We start from the raw sequence: 21,405 nt of genomic DNA on the forward strand, positions 1-21,405 counted from the left end.
GAAGATGGATGAATAAAAAACAAAGACGATGACAGAATCTTTTCTATGGTGGTCTAACGGTGATGGAGGAATTAGTGAGTGGTGGATGTAGAGCTCTTAGTGTGGCGGCAGTGTTTAGAGTTAGGGTGAGTTTATGGGTCAAATGATTATGTTTTCTTGGTTGTGCAGGTCGAGTCTAATTTAAAATCAGATGGATCAAGAGCTTTGGATGCATGCCACGTGTCCAGTCTGTCAAAAAGGTATATAATTTTTTTGATCCAATAGTATAGCAAGGGATAATTTTAAATAATTTTTAATAGTAGAAGGATATATCAGGGTCTTTTCCCTTTTTCTTTAAAAAGAGTAATTTTCTTACATCTATGTCTATTTTCTTTTGAAAATATTGGGATCAGTTGAACCTATTGACTATATGCTACATCATACGAAAGAATAAACCAAACAATTAAAGAAATAAAAAGAAAAAAAATACTTAATTATCCAAAAACTGACAACAGACACGCCCATCTCGGTGGACGTTTAGTTCTAAAAAAAAGGAAAAAAATAACAAGATTGATATAAAGATTTGAACTCACAACTCACCTAGAGAAGTTCACCTAATAACCATAAACATCATATAATACTTGAGTATGGGTGCACACACATACATTTAAATATTTTTAAAAAAATATAACATTATTATACATGATTTAGGGGAACATTGGTTCACGTGCCCCATGGAACCCCTAGATACGCCTCTGGTTAAGGGTATTTTTGTTTAAACTTTAATTTTATATGAAAAAGTAGCTAAATTTTGATTTTTTATAATTAGCAGTTACAAATTGGTTATTTCTGATTTTTTCCCTATTAATTGCAAACAACAATCTAAAACTAAAAACTGTAGAACGGATAAATCTTTATTTTTATAAAAATTATAAAGTTTACAGAGAAGATTGACAACTAAACTCAAAAGTAGAGGCCAAACTATCAATACTCCTTATTTACCCATCCAAAAACAAGCCGCCGTTTTGCTCCTCTCCAACCTTCCCTTAACGACGCCACAAGCTTAACCACAGAAACCTTTAGCACTACACACTTTCAATGGGGCGGAAACGAAGCAATAACGAAGACGGGGAGAGGGAAAACGAAGAAGAAAAACCCATAAAAAAGATGAAAGAGAATAATGAGGGCAGAGAAAGCATGCGTCCTTCAATGATTAAAAACAAGGAGAAAAGATCAGCTGTACATGCTAAGCTCAAGCATCAGAAAAAGCTTGATAAGCGTAAGAAAGCTAAAGCTCGTGAAGCTGCTGAGAAAAAAGCTCTTGAGCTAGGCGAGGAGGTAAAAAGCTGCTGAAAGTTACAATTTTTACTGTTTTTGGGTTTAGAGTTTTGGTGTTTTTTACTGTTGAATGCATGAATGAACATTTTGGGGTTGTTTCTTTATGCTAAATTGATTAATGGGTCGATGTTATTTTTGTGGGTACGCTCGTATAAATTTCAAAAAGATTTGCCCTTTAGGGTTTAGTGTTTTGACTTTTGATTGTGAGGTTTAACATTCCGGGTTTGTTTCTTAATGATAATTAATTAATGGGTATATGAAATTTCTGTGATCAGACTGCCTAAATTTCCAATATCCGGTTCTCAGGGTTTAGGTTTTTTTGTTAATTTTGATTTTCCGTTCAAGCATTTTAAGTTTATTTCTCAATGCTAATTAATTAATGGGTGGATGATATTTTTCTGAACAAGCTGCCTAAATTTCCAATGTCCTGTTCTTAGGGTTTTATTATTATTAATTTTTTTGGATTTTGGATAGTCCGGTTGAGCATTTTGGGGCTTTTTCAATGTGGACTAAATAATGGGTTGATGTTATTTTTGTGAACAGCCTCCACCGAAGATGGTACCTCGTACCATTGAGAATACAAGGGAGTTGGATGAGACTATCTGTAGACCTGATGATGAAGAGGTTCTCCCTTATGCTTGTTTTATTTTGCAAATTAACCAGAGCAAAAGATGTAGTTTTATCCATTTGAAGTTTGCCCATTAAATATTTTGGTGTGTCCTATGATTTGGTTTGAAGCTATTTGCTGGCAATGATGTTGATGAATTTAGTGCAATTCTGAGGAAGGAGCGTGATCCGAAAATATTGATTACTACATCCCGTTACAACTCTACAGTAAGCCTGTATTTTGTGTTTCCCTATTGCTCTTTATAGTTGATTTGGTTTTGAACTTAATTCAACACATAATTGGCCATTCCATTTTGCAGCGAGGACCAGCATTTATTTCTGATCTTATTTCTGTGATTCCAAATGCTCATTACTACAAACGAGGGACATATGACTTGAAAAAGGTTCTTACTTGCCTTTTTCTTTTCTCTTTCCGTTCTTTGTCTTGCTTGGTGATATTGTCATATTGACACCCTTATATTATTCAAAGCAAAGAAGAAGTTCCACTGTGCTAGTTTAAGATTTTCATTGCTTCTCTAACTTATTGCAGATTGTCCAATATGCAAATGAGAAGGAGTTTTCATCTATTATTGTAGTCCACACTAATCGCCGTGAACCAGGTCATTCTCTCAACCACATTGCTTTTGATTCCTTTAAGTAGCTATAGATTGTACCTGTGCCTTTGTCAGTTTGGATTGCCAGCTTGTGATCTATACCAGCAATCTGATCCATTTGTTAATATTCTTTCTTTAGATGCTCTTCTCATTATTGGCTTACCTGATGGACCTACTGCTCATTTTAAGCTTTCAAAGCTCATGCTACGGAAGGATATCAAGGTTTGGTAGTTCTCCTTCTAAACAGATCCTTTCTCCCCCACCTTTCCGAAAAATGGAGGAAAAGAATAGGAAAGTTGGGTCGCTAACAAACTTATACTTTGATCTAAATGCTGCTGGTATAGTTCTACTTTGCACTACAGGTTACAATTTTATTAGATTCATACAACAGAACCGGGCAAGTGTGAGCTGGTTTTTTTGCGATACGAGTCCATAATTGGTATTTTGCATCAACTGAGTTGTTTGAATTAAATCAAGATATGGAGTTATCTGGCCTCTTAGAAATCACTAACATTTTCAAATAAACAATGTTGTCTCTGATTTTCATGTGGATTTTTAGTCCTCCAAACCACCTCCATGAATCCATTTTTCTCCGTGGTTATTCCTTCCATAGTTCGTCTGTCTTTCTCTGTCCTAAACCTGCACATCCACTTACAAGCTTTATCTTATACATTCAGATCTTTCATGCCGAGCCCTCCCCTTCTCTTAGAGGAATTTATTAGGACTTGCTCACTTTATCAAAAGCGGTACTAGTTTATTGCGGATTTCTGCTAGAAGGATCCCACATGAGAATGTGAAAGTAGGGTGCATTCTTTTCTGTTTCCTGTCATTGAGGTTTCTTTTCTTAGTTTGTAGCTACATCTAGGTCATTCATTGTTTGTATATGTATAGTAAGATCCCTTCTATTTTTTTGGGAATAAGGCATAAATTTTTGTAAGTGAACTGTCACTAAGAAAATCCTTTTCTCACAATGATTCTAGTGCTGAGGTTTGTGTGAATCTAAATATAACTTAGCATGAAATGTTGCGAGTATGTTGAATTAGTCAATGAATGGGGTTAATTTGAAGCAGAATGTATAGCTAGTAGATGTACGACTAACCACTCCTATATTGCTTGCAGAATCATGGAAAGCCAACAAGTCACAAGCCTGAGCTAGTTTTGACCAATTTCACAACGCGTTTGGGGCATCGAGTTGGGAGGTAGAGTCTCTATGATTTTCCAGGATTATTTATAATCCTCATATTTGTTTTCGGAGACGGAGTATCAATATATGTCAAACATTGATATAGTTTTGATGAATTTTACTGGTGAATAGATAGAAATAAGATGAAAATGCTCTGAAAAACTTTAGGTATATATGATTACCTAGGCTAATGTATGTGTCTGTTGATTATGTTCATTTAGGATGATACAGTCACTTTTCCCACAAGACCCTGAATTTCGTGGCCGTCGAGTTGTGACCTTTCACAATCAACGTGATTTCATATTCTTTCGCCATCACCGGTATGCCCTCATTACTCTTGTGTTGATACTGTGATATGCTTCAGTTTCTTAATTTGAACAGTAAGACTCGTGCTAACATGTTTTGCCAATAAACTTATTCCCTTTTGCGAAGCTACATTTTTGAAACCAAAGAGGGCAAACAGACAGAATCAAAAGGTAAGAAAAGCAAGGATGCGAAGAACCCACAGGAAAGGACAATTGCCCGTCTGCAGGTTGGTGGTTCTGATTCTACTGCGTTGGTTTTAGGAATTCAATGCTATTTTAAATACCTTAGGACTCTTTTCAACCTTGAATGGAGGCTGGTCACATCTGATGGGTCCGTTCTGGATAAAGGATGACAAATCTTTGATGTTGGATTGGAAAGGAACGAATATCTTTTCTTGTACTACTCTCATGGATTTCTGCTGTAGTTAAACAAGCGTAGGTAGAGTTTGTCTTTCTGGAAACTGTGAGAAAATTTCTGCTCTAAAGGGAAGAACTTAATGGAAAGAAGCCAACAGAGCAGGTGTTTAATATCTCTGAAAAGAACTTTGCATTGACATAAAACTGCACGATTATTTATGTTCATAGTTTGTACAGCTAAAGACCTATATGCCATACAATTCAAGCCTAAATTTAACAAGGATTTCTAGTCGCTGTCCGAATGAACGGAAGAGATTCAATCCTGTTGTATCCAGTTAACTAGGAAATATTAATTGAACAAAAGAATCCGTGAAACAGCTTGGCGATTAGCTACAAATGGAGTCCCAAGTTGTAATCTTATCTTTTCCTTTCCTTTGGGCCTGAGGGGAGGGTGTGAACTGATATCATCTCTTATTTGGTCTTTGTTTTGTCCTTCTATCTGCGAGAGCGAACATTTTGGATGAATGAATATAGTTTTGATTGTGTTCCTTATGTTTTCACCTGCTTTTATTTTCTTCCACACCTTCTTCCAGCAATGGATATATAGCCTGACGTTGATTTGGCAATTTACGATTTACAGGAATGTGGTCCTAGATTTACTCTCAAGTTAATCAGTCTCCAGCATGGTACTTTTGATACTCAGGGTGGGGAATATGAATGGGTTCACAAGGTAATCCATGTCGAAGAAATCATGTGCAGTTTATATAAACTTTTTTAACTGGAGCTTCTGCTTTTCAGTACCTGTAATGAATTCTTATTGTTTATCGTTTGCAATAAATTCTCTAATACAGCTTGTTCTATTTCAGCCGGAGATGGATACAAGTCGACGGAGATTTTTCTTATGACATGGTTGGGATCTTTTTGTTGGAATTTCAAGGTTTTTGGATGCGAACCATGCAAAAGAAGAATATCAACTCTCTGAGGATGAAGTTCACAATGAAAATTTTGCTCTTTTATTTTAGTATTTTCTTTGGTTGGGGGCGCTTTTATGGACTATTTCCTACAGTAATTTGTTAATTAGGTTTTAGTCTTGGTTTTCACCATCACGAAAGTTGTATGCGACCTTGAACACTACGATGGTTAATTTTAAGGGTGCTGATGTGAAGGTTTATTCCTTGTGAAGAAAAGTTATCTTAGTGATACTTTTTGAGTCAGCTTAAAGTTAATGATGTAATTGTGAACGAGCATTATATAGTATATTTTGGTAGAGGTTCATGAAATGAAATGTACCAAGCAGTGCTATGACAAAAATATTAAGAGAATTTGGAAACAAATATGTACTGTTAAACTAACTTCATTTTCCTCGTCTCCCCTTTCATACTTATTGTTTCCTCTTTTTTGGGAAATAACAAATGGGAAGCTAAATCCCAACCAACAAAGGAAGTAGTAACTGAGATTTACTTACCAAAAAACTGAGAATTACATATTTGACAACCCTCAGGTACCATATTTCTTAAATAGAATAATCGTATAAATGGAAATGCATAACGTCTTTATATTTGGACGCAAGTCCTACAAAATAGTTCATGCCTTTTAGTACATCTCTTTGGAATGCAAACTATATTAATCTTTCTTCAATACATCATTTGGTCCCTATTTTCTTCTCTGAATGTGACCTGCATATATTGCTCCTATATTACCTTTAAAAATTACACATTAAAGAACTTTTGACCTGAGTAAATAACCCTGACAACAGGTACAACCTTTCCATCTATATATGAATTGAAGAAGCCTCTGCTAACAATTTTTGCTCATGCTTCAGTAGTAAGACTCTTACTGGTGGCCAATAGGCTTTTTTCTGCGAGTACCTGTTCAAAGAAAAACCAAACATAATAGGAAAAGAGAACGGTTTCGTGAGATCACATGCATGCAAGATTACCTGACTAAGGTAGTAACTAGTGCTAGGGGAGCCAGAGATATTAGAAACACTGAAACATGAAGGGAAGGGAAACAAGAGAAGAATACATGAAGAAATTTAATACTTTTTGAGATGATTATACACTATAACAGAGCTCTGTGACTTGAAATCTCTTCACACTTGACATATCTTTTCCACTATCCAACACAACATAAATTTTGGTCATACAAGAAAAATAAGCGCCGCATAACTTAGTGCAGCATTTCATTGGCGTTATTGAAATCCGCCATAGTTAATACACACATAAGTTATGCGGAATTCTATATATATTTTCTGTGTGCTAGATGTGGAATAACAATACACGTATTAGCAATACATGCAAAAGGGTAACTAAAGTCCAAAAAGCCTTGCTCCACATAGCAATCCCTATATTATTCTTCACCTGGTAACAATGGCTACATTATTATCCACCGCATAAGCAATTTCTGCATTATAAACCCTGCATAACAAGTTCGCAAACTAAACAACCCCTAAACATATTAAGATGTATAGATACTTCGGCTCATACACAACCTAGAAGCTTAACAGTCCTCATGATGAAAGAATGGAAAAGTTTAATCACTTGATTTTGAGGAACTAAAGCTGGGCTTGCTTATAACTTTCTGGTATATAAACAACTCATGTTTGCAAATTAGGGGCCTCAGTATTCTCCAATAGTGTACTCAACTTTTGGGTTAATGTCAATGTACCTAACAATTTCTATATTTTGAACTCATTTTGAAAAACGTTAAAATCCAATAAGGATTTCTATGTATTTTAGATAGATAAAGTAGATAATAGGCACCATAAGAGCAACTCATTCTAAAACAAGAAGCTTTTCCAAGGAAAATTGAATACACCATTAATGCTGATGCAGATACACCATTCACTGTGGTAACATCTCTATGTATCAGCTCGGAAAATGAAATACAGATACGAGCATATGCAGATACTTAGTTACTTCCACTGTTGGCAGAGCTTAAAAAAGCAAGCCCCTATCATAGAAAGCCATTGCGGACTAGCCTAGCTAGCTAACGTTTTTCATTATACACAGCCAGTCTTATTAGTGATGTACAGATGGTTATGGGAGCATAGTCGATGTCTATTGAACTCAATTTCTTCACTGCTCCATGCAACATGCTAAAAAATCTAAAGCTCATTGTGAAGTTGGTATGTAGTTGATGAAAGAGCAATAGATAATCAGCAACAAATCAGCACACTCTCACTGAACACCAACACCAAACAATTTCACATGTATTAATCCAACTAAATTAACTGAAAAGTACCATTGGAAATTATAATATAACTTGGGACAGCCCAAATCCTGAGATAATAAGTTACCCTTTCAGAACCTTACCAGCAGAGCTCTTGCTCCAAAGCACCTGACTATCGATGATAGTAAGATGTTCATCATCAAGTCGCTTCCATGTTTTAATAGATTTGACAGCTCCCCATCCTCCTTTCCCTGTTTTCTCCAAAGATAGTGCTACCATCCTTGCCCTCCTCGACCATCCGGCCTTCCCATACGCATGATATCCAAAGCCTCCAGCATAGCAAAGATTTATGTCCATCAACTTTCCACAAAAATCATTTATGTGATCATGGCCAGTGAATACGGCCTTTACATCACCAGCTTCCACCATAGTGGTGAAGAAGCCTGAATTTATTGAAGCAGAGCTTATGCCTTCTTGTCTAACCCCTGTGAAGTTTGATGAGTCAAAGCTTGCATATTCAGGCAGCGGAATATGAAAGTAGGCAAGGCCTGGAGCAGGAGCCTTCTTAGCACTTGAATTGTACATGTAAGTTTTCTGCATTTGAAAGGTTAGTTGAATTAGTTTTGCTGCTCACAAGTCCGAGCTACAGTGCCTAATAGTGATCAATATAACAGCACAGAACTAAAAGCTTCAGACATTTTGGCAGCACAAGTTCTGGTACCTTAAGCTTCTTAGATGTGCGTTGAAACCAAAGCTGTTGAGAAGGTTTAATCCAACCATAACCAGGGATCCTGGATGGGACAGTAGAGTAGTCTCCACTGTCAAGGAAATATAGATTGAGAACGGATTTATTAGCCAGCTCGGAACCCTCAGTCCCATGGACTTCCAGATTATAATTTCCAAAACCATCAATATCTGGAAATTCATGGGGATTCAGCTGAGATAAAGTATTTTTCATGCCAACAATATGTTTCATTACGCCTTCCCTCGAAAGTGTAGATTCTTGGTCATGATTTCCTAGTATAGCAGCCCATGGTATGTTTGAAGAAATTGCAGGAGCAAAGGCAGTATCCATGGATTTTGCAGCATCCGTTGCATCATATCCGAAAATGTTGTCCCCTGCATCAGGTAAGTTTATATTTGGTTCAGAGTTACCTCTTAGGATGAGCATTGAAATAACCAGCAAAAGATGACTTTTTTAAGTCCTTGGATTTCAGCAAGAATTTGAAATGACTGCTGTAGAAAATGATTGTTCTATACATAAGGTAATGTTAGTGGCTCAATAAGTGATCTCAAACGTGAGATTTGTTTAGGATTTAACTTATGTGCACTGACAGTATTTTACAGTCAGGTCACTTAAAAGGTAATTGTAGGTAACACTATTTAACAACATTGATTAATAAACTAAAACAGTTGTAATGGTAACGCGCTATAGCAAAAGGTAATTATAGCATTGAGTTCGTATTCCAAATTTGATTCACCATTTACTAGGCAACAGCTCGAATGCACTTTAATCCCCCGCTTGCAACAAATAGTTAATAAATTAATGCATTTAGTCCAGAAATTCACAAGCTTAATCAAACTCACATAATAGAAAATGCCAGAAAAGTGTAAAATTTCATCCTCGTTCCTATTCATCGAGCAATATTAATACTACTTCCATCCCAACATATATGATGCACTTTCCTTTTTAGTCTGTCCCCTATATTAAGAAACAATTTAACTTTCAACTTCTCAATTTACCTTAATGAGATAACTTATAGTCACACAAATATATGTGACTTGTTTTAGACCACAAAATTTCAAAAGTTTTTCTCTAAACTCTGTCATAGTCAAACAACATCACATAAAACTGTGCGATGTAGAACAGATTCACGTATGAACGCAACGCCAAATGTGTGTGTGTGTGTGTGTGTGTGTGTGTGTGAGAGAGAGAGAGAGAGAGAGAGAGAGAGAGAGAGAGAGAGAGAGAGAGAGAGAGAGTATTACCGGTGAAAACGATGAGATGAGGTTTCTCGGCATGAATCATACGGAGAATGAAAGCAGTGGTATTAAGATCGGAACAGGAAGACATCTGCTGCGGCAACACATCCTCACACGGCGTCGATTTTCCATTTCCGTAATGCATATCCGCCACCTGCAGTATCCTAAATTCCCCATTTTTGCTATCAAATCTCAACTTCTGTTGTGGATTTTTCCCTCCAGAAGCTTGAAGCAGTTGCAATGAGCTGAGAAATATTAGCACCAGAAATAGTTTTACAAAATTCTTCTCCATAGAAATGAAATGTGAAGTAAGAGAAGGGGTTTTCTAATAATGGCGAGGTAGTTGTTAGCAGTAACGGATACGGCTATAATTTTCTCGAGTTAATAAATGATCACGAGATGTTTATTTTGTCTGATTCGCGTGACCCGACGAGTTGTTTCGGATTCCTTGGAATTATCCTTCTCCTCAAATTCTCCATCTTGTCAGTTTACTCGTGTTGAATGGGTGGGTCTTAAGTTGTCGTTGAACTAGAATTATTTTATTTTATTCAGGTGTTTGAATTTAGTTTAAAAGAATTTATTTTTTATTTTTATGGGAAAAGGTACAAAATTCTCCCTGTATTATACTATATTGTTTACTTCTGCCACCCATTATTTTATTCATCCAATCTATCCCCTATCGTTAATGACTTTTAAAACTTGCCACTAACCATAACGGATCTATACCGTGGCAGCTGACCCCCTCAATTTTTTCCTTGTCAGCTGCCAAGTCACTCGACCCCACCAAATTAAAACCCCACAGACCTCTTTACATCCTCCATTGACGAAGAATTAGGGCTCACACAACCCCAATCCAATTTTTCTCAGCCTTTAATGTCGCAAGGTAGTTGTTCATCCCAAATTAGGTATCGTTGTGGCATCATTGCAAACCGCTTCACTTCAACGACTCCATTAAACCCTAGAAGGAGATTAAATGTCTGAAGCCTAAGGTTAGTGATGCTCTAACAAAAGCTAGTTTATTATCTGTTTGCTCTAAATTATAGTCTACTAATAAAGCTTTTTGGGTCGTCTCTGGTTTTTTTTATTTTTGACATAATCGTTCTTGTGGTTATTTTGAATGGGAAGATGAAATCTTCTTGAACGTGATTTGGTTACAACCAAAGATTTAACATCGTGTTGGGAAGCGATTAAAATTGATAGGGATAAATTGAAAGAATAATTAATTGCCATGGAGGCTCTACACCAAGCTGAAGTTGCAAAAGTAATGAAATTGGAAGAGAAGGATTTGAAAACGAGGATGATGCTTATGATTTCATGGGTACTTTTTGTTGTATTTGTTGCTGCTTCGATGATAAAGTGAATTTTTGTGAATCATGTTGATGTCTATTATTGTGATCTTTTTTTAGTGAATATGTATTTGTATTGTTTTTTGTTTTCTTCTGGTTTGAATAGGGGCATCTTTATTATCATTTTGTTGATGTTATGTTGGTCTTATGTATTTTATTTTGAACTGTTAACATTAGTTGATGTAATGCTAGTTTTATATATTTTGTTTGAAGCTATATTATTAGTTGATGTTATATGTGTTCATATCCATCTTTGTGTATGTATTCGAGGGCACCAATATGCACTAGATTCACATAGCAGTTACATAATACACAAATTGTATGTATTGAAGGCATTGTTTCTGTCAAATCTAGACAGTATATTATAGTGATGAACCTGCAGATTCCGAAATCTTGAACAATGAAGGGGTTGGAGAGCATCTATAAATTGGACAATGAATAACAATGAAATTTACATTTAAATTCATAAACTAATAATTGCTTCATTCACAAGGGAATGTCACATTAACATCCCAAAAAATTATCATAACCAAGTGATAACATGACATCCAAGTTTCCATTACTAAATAGTCAAACTACATTAAACCCTAAACAAGGGGATATCATATTATCACCCAAAAAAATTATCACAACCAAGTGATAACATGACATCCAAGTTAACAGGTCACTAATTAAACAATCACACAACCAAAAATAACATGTTTACTGGCATAACAGTAATTACATCACAACAAAAAATATACAGCCATAATAGAGTTCAATAGCTCCATATTCCAGTACACCAGATCCCATTAAGTCTGCTTTTTTCCATTACCCTTCTTTGCTCTCAACTTGGCTAATCTTTGTTTGTTAAGTTGGTTACCAATAATAGCATTTTTACCCTACCATTGCAGCTTCTTTGATGAGAATGGAAGTTTTGATGGCTCACTCACACCACTAGCATCACCAACAAATCCAATTGCCCTTATTCGAATTGTTATACTTTGTAGTTGCCTCAATTGTAGTCTAGTCTTTGCCTCAGAGATACTTCTTCGCCTTATAGCTATTTTAGGATCAGTATCAAAGTCTGGGTAGTCAAAGTCTGCAAAGGCACTGCAGCTTGGTTCTTGCCTCTGCAGTGAAGGGGTTGGCATAAATAATAAGTTGATGGATTGACTTGTTTGACTAGGCTGACTTGGCTGAGGGAATGACAAAAGAATTACCTCATCAGTGGCTTCTTGTGGCACTGGTGCAGGAGAGAGTGATCCGGGATGTTCATCATCATTGGCATAAGCAACTAGCTTATTATATTCATCTAAAAAACTACCTTCAAGTTTCTCCAAAATCATTTTCTATGCCCTCTTGCACTTAGATTCACTAACATTTACATTAAATGCAGTTTTCAAGCTTGCCCTCATCTCTTTAACCTTAATTTTGGAATTATCTTGCAAGCCTTTTATAAAGTAAGCAGCTACTGTATTTGCATCAACTCTTTGATTCTCAAATGCAGATTCACACGTGTGCTCTGCTTTAAAGTCTTGAATTTAACCTCTCCCCCCCCCCCCTCCCCTCCCCCCGGAAGAATCTTTAGATATATGACAAACAAAGGGGTAGTCACCAACACAGATGTACCTAAGCCTTGTAGGGTCACTTTTAAGTTGCTCCAAGTCATGTCTATTTGCAAGAGAATACGTGTTGATTATTTCCCTAGCATCAGGTATATTTTTAAATATTATTGACCTATCTAACTCTTTATAGTCAGTTAACTTATCATTGATGTCCCTCTTCTTTTGTATAAAAAGTTGCTCCAATCCATCAGAACAAAATTCAGGAGAATCAGATTCATTTTCCTCACTTTCATTATCACTTCAGTCAGTAGCAGCTTCAACTTCTACTGTGTGTGACTCTCTGTGAGTGATTATATTAGGTACATCAATTGCTAGTTCACACTCTTCTACAGCAAACAAATTAATAACACTACACTGGTCACTAACAAAGTCCAACAAAGTCCTAATCCCAACATCCCCATCTATTTCATAGTATCTACCAGAAGGACCCTATACTATTAGTTGTCGCACCCCTATATACCCAAATTTGGTATCATATTCATCAACTAAATCAGCATAAGAGAGCGAGTCAGAGTCATAATCTTTTTTCATGTGCACATAATTCTCTGAATACAACAGTTGTGGCTTACTAGTCCAATTCCCACCATGATGAAAAACTAAGTCAACTAGCACCATCTTTAAAAGGCTGCATAGAAAACATGAATAAAGTTATTACATGACCATAGTAAATGTATAAAGAAATAACAAATAAAAGAGGTACAGAAATAATAAATAAACATGAAAAGTAGAAGGGAAAGCTTAAATAAACAAAAGAGGGAACAAATAAAATAGAGAAAAGGTACAGAGATAGATGAATAAAGAAACAAATTTTATTAGGTACTATGATAAAGAAACTGACACAAGCATGCATATGGGGGACCACACAATAAAGTATCAAACTTAGAGTCCCACCTCAATAAAATAAGCACAAAACAGAGGGCAAAGAGACCTACATGAGCATCATCTTCAAAGTAAATTGTCACGATCCAATTCCCACTATAGGTTGTGATGATGCCCAACATCGCCGTTAGGCAAGACAATGGTGAACTGCCAACTCAATTATTCATTTTATTATTTTCAAAATCATGGGTTATACTAGATAAAGAAATTAATGCATTAAAATCATGAAAAACTTACCATTTGAATAGAATAAATAATAAAAGTGGGTCAACGCTAAGCAAAACCACAAGCAAGTTCCAGAACATCCCAAAATCCAGTGTCACAAGTGCATGAGCATTTACTAAGAAGTACAATAATAATAATTACAACCTCTGTCTGGAATGTAAATTAGACAAGATGAAGTAAATAATACGATGGAGACTCTGTGGGCTGCGATACGTAGCCTGGAATGCAGCTCACCATAAAGTCTCCTCAGCAGTTTCACCTACGTGCCAAGATGACCACCAAACGAACCTATCAGATCATGCACATTTAGGGCAGAAGTATAGCATGAGTACGTAAATCAACGCGTACCCAGTAAGTACCTAGCCTAACCCCGAAGAAGTAGTGACGAGGGGTCGACATCGACACTCACTAATGGTCCAACAAGTCAGTATGATAAAGCATAAACAGATATGAAGCACAACAATAATAATGCGGTAATACAGTAACTAGTATAATCCTCCAACATTTCTTTTGACGATATAAATCTCTCAAATCTCCTATGCTATCTCAACAGATCAGAAGTATCAAGTGCAATCTTAAACGGATAAGCGATACCATATAAATACCGGGTCTCAATCAAAGGGGAATCTCATGAACATTCGGACTCCTAGCGGTATCACGCACAATTATACTAAGATCGTACGGTCCGATCTAGAAAGGTGTGTACACTCCCGAGGGTCAACCGGTGCGAATCAGAGATGCATCTCAATATACTGCCGAAGTGTTCGGCCCGATCCACAGGAAAGGAAGAAACTTATCGAATTACGAGTCGCGTGCGTGCAACACAAGTACAGGAGCAACATGACTTTTACCGTTTATCAAATATCTCGCCAGACAACTCAAGGCGATAAAGTTCGGCCTAATATATTTCCAAATTAATTTCAATAAATTCACTTAATTAAGCTAGCAAAATTAGTTCATATAAATCAAATATTAGTGATGAAGTCCTAAGTCTACCTGGACATATAAGGATTCTCGTCACCTCGTGCGTACGTAACACCCACAACTAGTAGCACATAACAATTTTTAGTACCTACGGGGTAGTTTCCCCTCACAAAGTTAAACAGGAGACTTACCTCGCTCCAAAGTTCCATAACCGGCTCCAATGCCTCTCTAACATCTCAAACTGATGCCCATCTATCCGAAACTAGCCAAGCAATGTGAAAATCAATCAAAATATACTCCAATGCTTATAATTTAACAATTTATAACGATCCTCAACTCCGCTCGAAAAGTTAACAAAGTCAACCCTCAGACCCACGTGCCCGGATTTCGAAAATTTTCGAAGATAAACATTACCCATAACACCACAAACTCAAATATATAATTTATTCCCAATTACATGTCTAATTTCGTGATCAAAATCCAAATATATCAAATTCTAGGTTTTCTTCCAAATCCCAGAATTTCTACAAATTCATGTTTGAATCCGTATATAACTCATGTATTTGACTTACAACAAGTGGGAATAACTTATCTTATAATAGATGATGAAAATCTCCCCTCCAAGAGCTCCAAAAATTGCCCAACCAAGTGAAAATGAGAGAGAAATGAACCAAATCCCATATAAAAATCAAGTCTGCCCAGGCGCGAACACGGAAATAGCCTCGCGATCGCGAAGGCCAACCAGCCCTGCCCTAAAATTCCTTCTACACGAACACGAGCTCCACTACGCGATCACGATTCACATCATCCAAACCTCCGCTATCGCGCTCCACCCTTCGCAAACGCAAAGGTATAAACTCCCATCTCAACACTTCCCCATACGCGATCGCGACACACCTCTACCGATCACGTAGAACAACTCAACCATAACAGGCCAGCCTCAACAACCCTATGCATTCATGACTCTTACCACGCGAACACGAAGAACCTCCTGCCCAAACTTCGCAATCGCGAGAACATTTTCGCGATCGCGTAGAACAAAGGCTCCACCAGTCCACTTTACCCTTCGCGATCGCGTCTGCTCTTCCGCAATCGTGATGCATACCCAACACACCAAACCAGCAACTGCAACACATAAAGAAATCACCCGGAAATGCACCCGAGGCCTCTACGACCCCGTCCGATCCCACCAACAAGTCCCAATACCTTAACCAAAATTATTCAAAGGCTCGAAACGTCACGAATAGCATCAAAACCATGAATCAACGATAAAAATCCTTCTTTCAACTCTCAAACTTCGACGAAAGCGTCTGAACCATGTCTAGGTATTCCAGAATGACGTTGAACTTTAAGTACGAGTCATAAATCACAATACAAACCTATTACAAGGCTCGAAATCCCGAACTGAAATCAATAACACCAAAGTCTACTTCAAGTCAAACTTAGCAAAATTCAAAGATCTTCAAAATGCCAACTTTTCATAATAAGCGCAGAAATGCTCCCGGACCACCCGATACTCAACCCGAACATACACCCAAGTCCAAAATCATCATACGAACCTATTGGAACCTTCAAATCCTAATTTCGAGGTTATTTACTCAAAAGTCAAACCTTAGTCAACTCTTCCAACTTAAAGCTTCCGAATTAGGAATTTTCCTTCCGAATTGACTCCGAACTTCCCGAAATTCAATTTCGACTACGCGTACAAGTCATAAAACATGAAGTGAAGCTACTCGAGGCCTCAAACCATCGTACGAAGCGCTAGAGCTCAAAACAACCGGCCGAGTCGTTATATTCTCCCCACTTAAACATACGTTCGTCCTCGAACGTGACTAGAACTGCTCCAGAGTTGCTCAAAATTGCCGTTTAACACCTCGTGCACCTGCCCATGCCACCACAACCCATGTGAGCACACTAGCTCGAGCCCGACTAAAGATCCTTCCTGCTACCTTAGCCCACAAGCCTTAGAGCCAAATTTTAACATTCGGAATTCTTTACGAGACCAGATTCTAATATACGAACACCATATCAATCTCAACCCGTTGTATCAAATATGATCATGCATCCATGCTGAAACCACAAAATGTACCGCGTAATTCGTATGCCCATAATAGCATCCTCCAACTGTAAAAGCTCTAAATTTACTAACTTGATGCCTGTAGTATATATCATAACACATCTAAGTCCGGTTTCGACCTTCGCGATATTGCAACAATGAAAGCGACACGTAGAAGCTCATGGCCACCTGCCCAATCAATAACTCATGGAGTCTCTCCGCTTTCCAAGAACCATTACCTCATTCGGAACTGAATAGCAACATTTTCTCTTTGATATACCTTACACAAACCCGATCATACTAATTTTAGGTCCAATAACCTCGTCTCACCCAATACAAGCTGCTCGGGCAATAGCCACCCCAAACAGCGTCTAAGATCTCATATGAAGCCATCAATATGCCAACAAGCTACAACTCGAATATGACCTATAAGGAAGAACGAACTCTGGCAAAGAACTATCCAACCCACGTAATGAATAAAATGGCCAAACAGATGCTATGAACCTATCTTAGAGATGAGAAACAAGGCACACAAAATAAGTATAAGGAACAGTACTCAACATCTCACTGTTACAGCGTACAACCCAATCCATACATGATACCGTTGCAGCGTGCAACCCGATCCAAACGTGATACCGTTGCGGCGTGCAACTCGATCCAAACATGATACCCGTGGCGGTGTGCCACTCGATCCCCACATGATAATCAATAAGGAAATACCCACAAAGCCATAATGCTCATACCCACGAAATGCCCGAATATCGACCACAAGCACGCCAAGTGCATAAATACAACCCTGGGGAGACAAATAGCGCCATGAGCTACAAAAACCCAAGCACGACTAAGGTGCAATAAATGACCTGCATCTCGAGAGCCATCTTGGTCATATAGCACCACAAGCTACATGGAATCACAACACATGTGCGAATAATCAAGCCGTCTGACAACCCACATAGCACAATAGAGTATTACATAGAATAGCTAACGACAAGAATAACATCCAACACTCGAAGACTCCTCCATAAGCAATGTTATGCTGAATGAATACATCCGACTTGACGTAGAGCACACATTCATATTAGACCTACCAACATACCTCAAGAAAATTACGATCATCCCATACTCGGCCACTAACCTTTCAAGGATCCACAATGGTCCTATTCATGACACACACAAGCAACCGTCCAATCCGGAACAAACTTCCACAGTCCACAACCAAAGGAATAGAGCGCCTTTCAAGCATGAACTCTCACATTAGAGACAGTACCTGAATCTCCATACTTGGTTTCAACCTATAACAATCAAGTGACTAAAATGTCACACTTATACGATCTTCCCGTAGGATATACTCCCACGACCTTCTGCACTAGGTAGTAAAGTCTGCACATCCGTACCACCAACTGCACCTATCATGCCGTTACGCGAGAGTACAAGAGTTACATCATAACCCCTGAACCACCAATAGAATAAACACTTCATCGGCTAGAGCCCTTTCACTTAACCCATCTCAGAAGAACAATTGCAATATGCAACCGAATTCCAATAACCGCAGAAAATGCAAACATCAAGTCGTAGTCTAAACCGCCATAACTATTCCAGGATTCATTTACACATAACAAGGCCATCAGAACCAAATAACTCCAACTCAATCAAATCACAGTGGCTGTCAAGCCCGCACGTACAACCACGAATCACCTGTATAGCCTTAACACACCGAAGGAATCTGATCATTTCCATAACTATGCTGATACAAACCATTACGAATTGACTCAACTTTTCCCAATTTACTCTAGACTTGCCTTTGAAATAATAGTCCTATTCAAACACATAACGGACCTCAAACAACACTCATCTTGTGTGAACCCAAATCACGAGACCGCATCGCTTCAACACCCATCACCATCTTGTACCCTCCCCGTGGACTCAATAGTATCCCCAACTGATACACCCGTTTTGAAAGATCTCCTACGAATCCGGAGTTGTTTCCTTCTATCTCTCTAACATCGCACCGCAGACCCACGGTGCTAACATAGAAACACTCCAGGTCTCTTTCATAATCCACTGCAAAAACTCAATCCTTAACCACATAACGAACCCAAAAATCCTTAGAGACCGCACTTTAATTCTTGAACCCGTTATAACCATTGTTGAGAGTAACCCACTCTGACTTGGTCCCGGATATAACCAAATTCTAACGTTTGTTAGCACACGAACACTCCCAAAGAAGCAACCAGATGAATTTCTTTTCCTTGTACATCACATCTACAATAAGCATAAAATCTGAGTCATCCTAAGACCTGCACATGAATCGATAATGCGAAATGTAGCATACATTCCTCAAGTCCTTTAGCCGAATTACTCCTGATATTTTCTTTTCATAGTCATAATTAATCCACCAACGCACCAATAACCAAAAACCGCACAAGCACACAACCACGTGACCTAATCATAGACGGTGGGCTCCCCCACTTAGCTTTAAGCTACAATCACATGAATCTGGAATCCACCATGACTCCTCCTTCTTAATTACCATGATCTCGCACTATTAGCCCGCCAAATTTCTCGCAATATCTTATCGAACTTTTTCATAAAACATTCCGAGTTATCAGCCACAATCACACATTCGACCTCCTGCTAGGTAGTATGTAGAACTCATCGTAGGAACTTCACCAAAATCACGCAACCGCTACCTGCTCACAAGAGATAGCCCACATGTTGAATTCCATACCGACATCTTCCAACGATGTTGCCGTGGGTACAACTACCACAAAATCAATAAACCCTCCTGAGCCCATGCTCGCCCTCCAACTTTAGGAGTCTGTTCATTCCCCATCAACATCAACTAAAAGTCCAACAATACGTTCCAAAATCTAAGTCACGTTGCATACCATAACGATAATCAAGCTTTCACACCCCTCTTCATCCCAAGAAAACTCCTTTCTATCATATTTAACCTTCCTCAGTACCGTAGTCACCATCCCAAATGAATTCCATAGACCTAGTCACTATCCACCATGATCCCCAAATCACTCTAAACTTTCTCAAGGCATGTGGCTATCCTATCATAAAATCCATACGCAACTCTACTACTCCCACTTCAGTTAAACCATCTACTTCAGCAACTTCTCGACCTCTGTTGTTCATACTTGACCTGCTAGCAATTCAACCACCGTGAGACACCTCCCACCATGTCCATCTTCCTCCTTTGCTGCTAAAATACTACCTCAAATCATGATCCATCTTTGTAGCACCCAAACGGATAAATTGCCACCAACTCTGAGCCTCCATAGAGATCATCTCCCTCGAGCCATCAATATTAGAAGCACCGATTCGAACTGAAGCCAACATACACTGCCATCTCTGATAACCGCTGCCTAGGCACCATTCTACAACACCCTGCCCCAAAGGCAAATCAAAGAAGAGCCTAACACCCATAGGCCTTAATGCGTTCCAATAAGGACGACGACACCACACCACAAATAAAAATTCCACCATGTTCGAGAATATCAAGTCTCGCTACTCCATCAACCAAGGCCCGAACATCCATAGTCCAATCACCTTTCCTCCGCCGGGATTAATTCCAAACCTCTGAACCATGACTCGAGTAATTCTCCTTTCGAGTCATTCACTGCCGCATTACATAGATGAGTAACCTACCATTCACACAAACACTGTGCAATAACAACGCATGAACCTCATAATACGTGGTGCATAGCCTCGAAACCATAGGCAACACTAGCACTGGGCGAAAATGACAAAGCACCCTTCCACAAAACGGTGATAATAGCCCGCTCGAATACGCAGGGAGAAACATCCTACACCACATCTGTTGTACCACTACAACTCCTCGATGCCTAATTAATAACAAGCGTTCGACATCGTATAAGAATGAGTAGGAAGGAAAAGAAGGCATAAACTTCAACGGAATCAAATCGCACGGCGAGGAATCAAGAAGGGAAGTGCTTCTAACAACCCTGTAGCCTCTCGAAGATAAGTACAGACGTCTCTGTACCGAACCGCAAGATTCCACTAGACTCGCTCATGACTCGTGAGACCTAAATGAACCTAGAGCTCTGATACCAAGCTGTCACAACCCAATTCCCACTATAGATCGTGATGGCACCCAACATTGTTAGTCAAGTCAACGGTGAATTGCAACTCAATTATTCATTTTATTATTTTCAAAATCATGAATTGTACTAGATAAAGAAATTAATGCATTAAAATCATGGAAAACTGACTATTTGAATAGAATAAATAATAAAAGTGGGTTAATACTAAGAAAAACCACAAGCAAATTCTAGAACATCCCAAAATTCGGTGTCATAAGTGCATGAGCATTTACGAAGGAGTACAATAATAATAATTACAACCTCTATCTGGAATGTGAATTAGACAGGATGAAATAAATAATACGATGGAGACTCTGTGGGTTGCGATACGTAGCTTGGAATGCAGCTCACCATAAAGTCTCCTCAGCAGCTGCGCCTACGTGCCAAGATGACCACCAAATGAACCTGTCAGATCCTTCACATTTAGTGCAGAAGTGTAGCATGAGTACGTAAACCAATGCATACCCAGTAAGTATCTAGACTAACCTCGAAGAAGTAGTGACAAGGATTCGACATCGATACTCACTAGTGGTCCAACAAGTCAGTATGATAAAGCACAAACAGATAAGAAGGACAGCAATAATAATGCGGTAAAACAATAACTAGCATAATCCTACAACAGTTCTTTTGACGATATAAATCTCTCAAATCTCCTATGTTATCTCAATAGATCTGAAGTATCAAGTTCAATCTTAAACGGATAAGGGATACCATATAAAT

The 21,405-nt window shown here is 38.3% G+C and overlaps 2 protein-coding genes across 2 annotated transcripts; one reads left to right on the top strand and one right to left on the bottom strand.

Moving 5' to 3' along the window:
* Window positions 1-939: 939 nt before the first annotated feature.
* On the top strand, window positions 940-5,693 carry LOC109236977 (ribosome production factor 1). The gene is made up of 11 exons (XM_019403216.1): window positions 940-1,317; window positions 1,861-1,941; window positions 2,056-2,151; window positions 2,244-2,327; window positions 2,474-2,543; window positions 2,677-2,759; window positions 3,657-3,736; window positions 3,942-4,040; window positions 4,153-4,252; window positions 5,023-5,112; window positions 5,249-5,693. Exons 1-11 carry the CDS (start codon window positions 1,078-1,080, stop codon window positions 5,285-5,287), a joined length of 1,062 nt encoding a protein of 353 aa, XP_019258761.1. The 5' UTR covers window positions 940-1,077; the 3' UTR covers window positions 5,288-5,693.
* Window positions 5,694-5,868: 175 nt separating this feature from the next.
* LOC109236978 (probable inactive purple acid phosphatase 29) lies at window positions 5,869-10,021 on the bottom strand. The gene is made up of 4 exons (XM_019403217.1): window positions 9,543-10,021; window positions 8,275-8,672; window positions 7,697-8,147; window positions 5,869-6,250 (listed from the first exon to the last, which is right to left on the bottom strand). Exons 1-4 carry the CDS (start codon window positions 9,826-9,828, stop codon window positions 6,216-6,218), a joined length of 1,170 nt encoding a protein of 389 aa, XP_019258762.1. The 5' UTR covers window positions 9,829-10,021; the 3' UTR covers window positions 5,869-6,215.
* Window positions 10,022-21,405: the final 11,384 nt, after the last annotated feature.

Source organism: Nicotiana attenuata, unplaced genomic scaffold (genome assembly GCF_001879085.1).
Source record: "Nicotiana attenuata strain UT unplaced genomic scaffold, NIATTr2, whole genome shotgun sequence".
NCBI lineage: Eukaryota > Viridiplantae > Streptophyta > Magnoliopsida > Solanales > Solanaceae > Nicotiana > Nicotiana attenuata.